At 39.3% G+C, this 7,659-nt stretch overlaps 1 protein-coding gene across 1 annotated transcript; it reads right to left on the bottom strand.

The window, feature by feature from the left end:
- Positions 1 to 2,171: 2,171 nt before the first annotated feature.
- LOC311034544 (uncharacterized protein) lies at positions 2,172 to 6,115 on the bottom strand (the record flags this gene model as incomplete). The annotated part of the gene is made up of 2 exons (XM_084042424.1): positions 5,771 to 6,115; positions 2,172 to 3,090 (listed from the first exon to the last, which is right to left on the bottom strand). The coding sequence occupies exons 1-2, from the start codon at positions 6,061 to 6,063 to the stop codon at positions 2,172 to 2,174; spliced, it is 1,212 nt and encodes a 403-aa protein (XP_083898550.1). The 5' UTR covers positions 6,064 to 6,115.
- Positions 6,116 to 7,659: the final 1,544 nt, after the last annotated feature.

The raw sequence follows: 7,659 nt of genomic DNA, 5'->3' as shown, positions 1-7,659 counted from the left end.
ATTGCAGAAGAGCTTGGAAGCCAGGATGGTAGGTACTGATAGAAAAACAAATGATGTACAATATACTGTAGTAGTGATTGTGTTCTAGGGCTAGCTTGATTGCTTAGCTTAGCTTGCTGCTAATGCTATTAATTAATTCATTCAGCCCCGTTTGGGGTATCGCTATTCATTGCACACCCGTTGTAACGTTGCTAGTCATAAACAGTTCATATAAGTTGCTTGCATGCTTATTGGCTTTTAATATAATGTACTATATAATGTACTATTTTGTGTGACGTTAGTTAAAGCAGTGAAGGAGAAGTGGCGTAACCTGAAAGACACGTACACACGAGAGAAGAGAGCAGCAAAGGGCAGAAGTGGACAGGGGGCTAGTAAAAAAAAGAAGTGGAAGCATTTCGACTCATTGTCCTTCTTGAGTGCTTCTACTGCAAAGAGAAGGTAACGTAGGCTATCCAGAAATGCACCACAACAGTGGTGACGCTTACAGCAGAGTGTAATGTATTAGCTGCACATAACTCAGATAGCACATAACTACTTTCAACAGGTCAGATGGTAACATCCAGGGGGATGATGATGATGATGACGAGGAGGAGGAAAATGAAATGGAAGAAGGTGACAGCACACAGACAGAGAGGGAGAACAACAGTGTAGCAATGGAGGCAGAGAGGAGGGGCAGCTCCAGCTCAACCCCTTCAGGGGGGAGCAGCTCAACCCCTTCAGGGGGGAGCAGCTCAACCCCTTCAGGTAGCGGAGGTGCCAAACGCAAGAGGCAGGCAGAGAGTGATGACAGCCTAGAGAGGTACCTTCAGTGGAGAGAAACAAGAGAGGAAATGAAATTGAAGGAGAGAGAGAGTGAGCGACAGCAGCGTCAGACCTGGCAGGACCTGCAAACTGATGAGGTGTCCACTTTTCTCAACAGCTTGGCCCCCACCATGAGAAGACTTCCCCCAGAGAAAATGTCCATGCTAAAAATTAAGATGCAGGAATTGGTTCATGATGCTGCCTTTGGAGGGGTTTATTATCCGCAATTTGGCCAGGAGTCAACCTATCGCTCTCTGTGACTTATTTATATCTTTATATTATGTTAAAATCAAATGTTTGAATAGTTCTTTCACAAAAATTCCAGAGGCCAAATTTAAATGTTATTTTATCATTCCTGTTCAGCTATGTATTTATTTATTTATATTTAATATAGGCTAGAGTAGCCACATTTAAATGCTATTATTTTATTATTCCTGTTCAGCTATGTATGTATTTATTTATATTTAATATAGGCTAGAGTAGCCACATTTAAATGCTATTATTTTATTATTCCTGTTCAGCTATGTATGTATTTATTTATATTTAATATAGGCTAGAGTAGCCACATTTAAATGCTATTATTTCATTCCTGTTCAACTATTTATTTATTAATATTTAATATAGGCTAGAGTAGCCACATTTAAATGCTATTATTTTATCATTCCTGTTCAGCTATGTATGTACAGTATTTATTTATATTTAATATAGGCTAGAGTAGCCACATTTAAATTCTATTATTATTTCATTCCTGTTCAACTATTTATTTATTAATATTTAATATAGGCTAGAGTAGCCACATTTAAATGCTATTTTATCAGCTATTTATTTATTCATATTTATTAGGCTAAGGTAACATGTATTTTTACGTCTTTGCACTGGTTCAGATTCTGCTCTTCTGAGCAGCAAGTTAAATATGTATTTATGAATTAAAAATAAACAAGAAACAAGTTAATTAGTCTTTTGCTCTTTTTCTTTATGTACACCATTAAATATGCAGAACAATGTACAGAATGTATTGTGTGTGACTGTGTATATATACAGTACATTTTCTGTGTGTGTATAAACATACAATATCAGTTTGGTACACTAAACTAACAATTTGATTCAGTGGTACATACAGAAATTACAATAATGTGAAAACAATTCATTTTAGTGGTTCAGCTTTGAATCTGCAAAATATAACAATGGCAATAGTAATGTCTGAACTGATTTGAAAATGTCTGCAGTGTTGTGTGTACAATATATAGCTAAAGTGACTTGGCTCACAGTACTTGAAATTATGCCAACTGTGTTCATTGAATATGAATATCTATCTAGCTATCTCTAATGACATTGCTGCATGTGTCCAAGAGATATATTTGTCCTGTCCTCTAGAGTGTGAGTCCACGGCGCACACGGTCGTACTGCCATTGTAGCTCCCCAGCAGGTGAGACAAAATATGTCTTGAAAGTGTCTCGAATGTCAAAAGCCTCATCAGATGCCCGGTTGCCCCTTGGCCTCTGGAGATCCTGCAGAGCCGCGCTGCCCTCACCATCATCAAATCGGTCATCGTGCAGGCTAGCCACCCCTGGGCGCAGGTAGTTGCATAACACGCAGGTTGCTTTGATGACGCTGTCTACCAGGTCAGGGTTCAACTCAAATGGCCTTTTGTAAACCCTGAATCTCTGAGTCATGATGCCAAACACATTTTCAGAGATGCGACGCGCTCTTGACAGGCGGAGGTTAAAGATGCGCTTGTCCTCATCAAGGCGCTTTCCACCGTAGGGTCGGAGCAGGTATGTCTTCATTGGAAAAGCCTCGTCTGCCACGATGACGTGATTGACCCTCCCCAGTTCAGGCGCAGAAGGTAGCTCCAATGGGGGTGGGACACCCAATGTTCCACGCCGGAGGCCCTGTCCCAGGGCAGAATCAGCGAGTATGCCGCCGTCGCTATTCCCACCATAGCTCCCCACGTCGATGGCAAGGAAGCGGTAGTCGGCATCTACTAAGGCCAGGAGGACGATGGAAAAAGTGTGTTTATAGTTGTAAAAAAGGGAACCTGTGTTAGCAGGGGCCTCAATTCTAACATGTTTCCCATCGAGGGCTCCAATGCAGTTAGGGAAGTTCCATCTTTCATTGAACCTCCTGGCCGTGTGCTGAAATATCTCCTGTTTTGGTGGTGGCATGTGTTGATCCTTGAGCTGCAGCCAGATTTGGTCACAAGTCTCCCTCACTATCTTTCCCACTGTGGAGATGCCCATCATGTAGCTGTTGGCAATGGTGGTGAAGGAGTCCCCAGTGCTTAGATATCTGAAATCATGCAAATGTTGTTATAACACAGGGGTAGTCAGGGGTCCTCAGAATTACTACAGGGGGGACACCAAATATTTATGTGAGGATTTTAACCACTTGATATATGTAATAAAATAAAAAAATAAAAATCTATTAATAAATAGACCAGATGGGCTGGCCATTTGCCCACTGGGTACCTGCTTTATACAGTATCTCAGCTAAGGGGTCCTTGGCCTGAAAAACGTTGAATACCCCTGTTATAAAAGATGAATGTTCTATGTTTTCAACAAGCTTCATAAATTGATGTCAATAAGTTGTAAATGGCTTGTGCACAGCAATGAGAGAACTCACTCTTTATGCATGACTGGGTCTACTGGGGTGTTGTTGACAGCAGTGGTGTAAAGTAACTAAGTACATTTACTCAAGTACTGTACATATATATATATTTTTTTTTTTACTTTCTTAAGTATTTACAATTTTCAATACTTTTACTTCTACCTCACTATACATCTCGGAGGAAAATATTGTACTTTTCTACTATTATATGAAAACTTTAGTTACTTTGTAGATTTTGATTATTATGGTTTTACAAAACACACTAATCACATCAGCCCTTTCGGCCATTTGAAAATAGCAGATCTACAAGCAGATAGCAGATCTTTTATATATTTTGAACCTGTGAAATGGGACATTCTGCACAATGAGTACTTTTACTTTTGGTACTTTAAGTATATTTTGATGTCGATTGGTAATAAAATCTATCCAACGAGTCGAAAAAAGTATTTAACTCGCCTCTGTCCTCAGCCGGTTCCATAATATTTTGCACTAGAAGATGCAATTCAATATTTGACCAGTAGGGGAATCAGTAATGTTATCTCTACGGACGCAACTCTTGCGCAATGTCTTAAAAACATGTAACCGGCTGAGGACAGGAGCGAGTTAAATATTTTTTTCAACTCGTTGGATAGATTTTATTGCCAGCTAGAACTTAAAACATCTGTGAGCGTTTCAGAAAACCTTTACTTTTTGGATAAGATGTGCAGAAAGGGATAAGAAACATGTAAAGTGGAAAGAAACGAGGAACCTTGTAGCAACCACTAATGTAATAACGGCTCATAATGTAATAAGGGCTCATAATGTAATAAAAAAAATGTAATAAAAACTCATAATGTAATAATCAGCTCATAATGTAATAATCAGCTCATAATGTAATAAAAAAACGAGCGCATAACGTAATAACGGATTTTTCAATAATGTAATAATTTGTTACATTAACAACCTCCACATAGGAGGCTCATAATGTAATAAAAGTTCATAATGTAATGTCTCATATTGTTGAGAAAAGTAAAGTGTTATATCATAATAATCATTATCAGTATTATGGTCAGTATCATGGTGACCATGATACTGACCATGATACTGACCATGTTACTGACCATGATACTGACCATGATACTGACCATGTTACTGACCATGATACTGACCATGATACTGACCATGATACTGATTTACTACCATGATACTTACCCAAAATATGAAACATTATTACATTATGAGGTTTTATTACATTATGAGCCTCCTATGTGGAGGTTGTTAATGTAACAAATTATTACATTATTACATTATTCAAAAATCCGTTATTACGTTATGCGCTCGTTTTTTTTATTACATTATGAGCTGTTATTACATTTTTTTTATTACATTATGAGCCCTTATTACATTATGAGCCGTTATTACATTAGTGGTTGCTACAAACCTCATCTCGGAGCTATACAACGGAGGGAGAGGTTCCGTCGGAGCTAGGTGACATGTGATAGCCTATACCAGGGGTCTTCAACAGGGGGTTCGGTACCCCTAGGGGGTCCTCAGAGCTAAATCTTTGTGTGATATATAAATATTTTACCCAGCGGTTCGTGATTTTTTTTTACTGGAGGGACGGCATTTTAATGACGTCCCGCGCGCGCACACGGCACGCGCGCATTTTATTTTACCTTAAATTATATAGGAAACATGTTTGTATAGGAAATGTTTTTTAGCCTCGTTTTTAAACTACTATGCCATGATTTATAGAGAGCTGAAACTAAAAGTTTGCTTTGAACGATCTATCTACCGTCCTACCCCGTGTGGCCTCCACGACACCACTGATTTGACCACTTGAACCACTGAGGAGAATTGTAGCCAAAAATAGCAGATCTACAAGCTCACAATGCCTCCTGCTGCGAGACTTGTGAGCTTGTAGGTAGGCTATTTTTGGCAAAGAGGTATAGGCTATGCTATAGATGGGGGGAAAAGAGCAGACCAAGTAAAAAAAAAAGAGTTTAATCTGCAACACAATTGTATGCAATATAGAGGGGGTCCCTGCTTCTCTCTCTCTCTCTCTCTCTCTCTCTCTCTCTCTCTCTCTCTCTCTCTCTCTCTCTCTCTCTCTCTCTCTCTGCTAGGGTCCTTGGCTTGAAAAACGTTGAAGACCCCTGGCCTAGACTATCAGTTTTGGTAGAAAGATGTGATAAGCTGATCACAGGACAACAATGAACACCCATCTCGTCTATATGTTTCATGTTTTTAGGCTGTAGTCAAGTGTATCCTGAAGTGAATAGCCTAGTGCAGATTCAGCGCACTTTAGCGTGTGTGTGTGTGTGTGTGTGTGTGTGTGTGTGTGTGTGTGTGTGTGTGTGTGTGTGTGTGTGTGTGTTCCTACCGTAGACATACTGCCAGCCGCTGTTCAGCATCTATGGGCTCACGGAAGTTTGTGGTGGTCTTTTCAATATGTGGCTCCAGTGTTGCTAGCAAAGCATCAAACTGACCCACTGACATCCTAAAAGCAACTCGGAAACGGACGGGATAAAGCCGCAGCTTCTTGTACAAAGTGTGAAACTCTCCTTCTTGTTTACGAAATGTCAGGATAGGATGAACCCAATATTCTCTTTTCCTTTTTCTTTTTTTCACAAGTGACAGGACCACAAAATCGTCATCACTGCTTGAGGACTCCATTTGTTTTCGTTCTGCGAAAACATTGCCACGAATTTAAATAAAACGCATCGGACTGCAGTGTGCAAGGATGTTGTGCGTGCCGTTTTTTTTTGCGAATTTCGGATATTAAAACGCACCGAAAAAACGCACCGAAAAAACGCCAGTGTGCAAGGACCTTAAAGGTGTGTTTAACAATTTGATTTGTGCATAAATCTTAAGGCGACATTACTGTGTTTACAAGAGAATATCTGTTATAGTTGAGTATAACTCAGAAGGTATTACAATAATGCATTCCCAATGTGATTATGTCTCTTTCTCTCTGTAACTTTTCTTTCTCCTGTGTTTTTCTCTCCCCACATTTAACCGCATACACAACATAAGTTTCGGTTTCCCAAGCTTTACTTTATAAATACTTGTAACTGTGAAGTCTGAATAAACCCATTTTATTGTAACTTGGAAGCAATGATTTTTGGTCTCTTTTGTTGAACCAGTTAAAGGGTGTCTCTCTCTGATTGATGACATTTATATAAACCTGTCAAGAACTCACGTTACATTACAGTGACGTAAGTTTCAGTATAATAATATATATATATATATATATATCTATATGTATGTATTATTATATTGTAATTATTTAATAAATTATATTTATATGATTAATGAAATAATTACGTCCTGTGTACATATGCTGTGATATTACCAGCCATATTTACTACACATCTGTCCGTCCACTCCATAAACACCCTCTTTCTCTCCGTGGGTCAGAATGCAGCACACAAAGCCATCACCATGCACATGTAGTTGCCGTGCGTCGCTGAATTCCGTGCCAGACCACTGCTTGAGATCTACAGTAAATTCAACAGTTCTGGTGTGTTCAGATTTGGCAAGGCCGACTGAAGTCTGGCAAAGAATTTCAGCACTTGAGCCATTTGGGCCTTGGTCTTATCCTTACACAGGATCACTGTGAAACCCAGCCAGCTGAAGACACCCGCCAACCTCACTGTGAGGACGAGAGATAACATTTAGGTTTGAGTACTTTGCTGTATGCTCTAACATTACTGGTGTGACTGTTAATATCAAACAACTGAATTGTTTTTATTTTTTTATTGGAAATACTCACAAGAATCTTTTTCAGTACCCTTCCGCTTCTCTAGCTCTGGATCTGTGAATGTCTCATTTTCAAGGATAAGACAGTAGTCACGAGGAACACTGGCCATCTTGTAGGTTCCCTATAAAAATGTAAGTAGAAACATCATTCAGTTTAGAACAAGCAGCACTGGTATTTCTGCCACATTGTATGACTATGGCTAGGGTGTTTCCAACGTTAGACAAGTATGTGTTCATAAAATGACTCTTGCGCCTCTGTTACAGGTACCAGGATGTGGCACCTAGTAGCAGATATATAATACCTGGAAAACAGGTTAAAGTTGTTTAGAGGAAATTGAGACAGTGAAACGTGGTCAGTTTCCACCGAGTCTTCTCCTCATTCAAAACAGTACTATTAAATTCTAGTGAGTTATGTGCAAGCAAACACACTATATTATGATGGTAATCATTGCTATAGAGTGTTTGTTCAGTAACAGGAGTCTCCCCGTCTCTCCAGCTCTCAAACACTCT

This window comes from Gymnoscopelus microlampas, assembly GCF_963454915.1.
Source record: "Gymnoscopelus microlampas genome assembly, chromosome: 19".
NCBI classification, from domain to species: Eukaryota; Metazoa; Chordata; class Actinopteri; order Myctophiformes; family Myctophidae; genus Gymnoscopelus; species Gymnoscopelus microlampas.
This window is presented reverse-complemented; position numbering and strand designations above follow the sequence as displayed.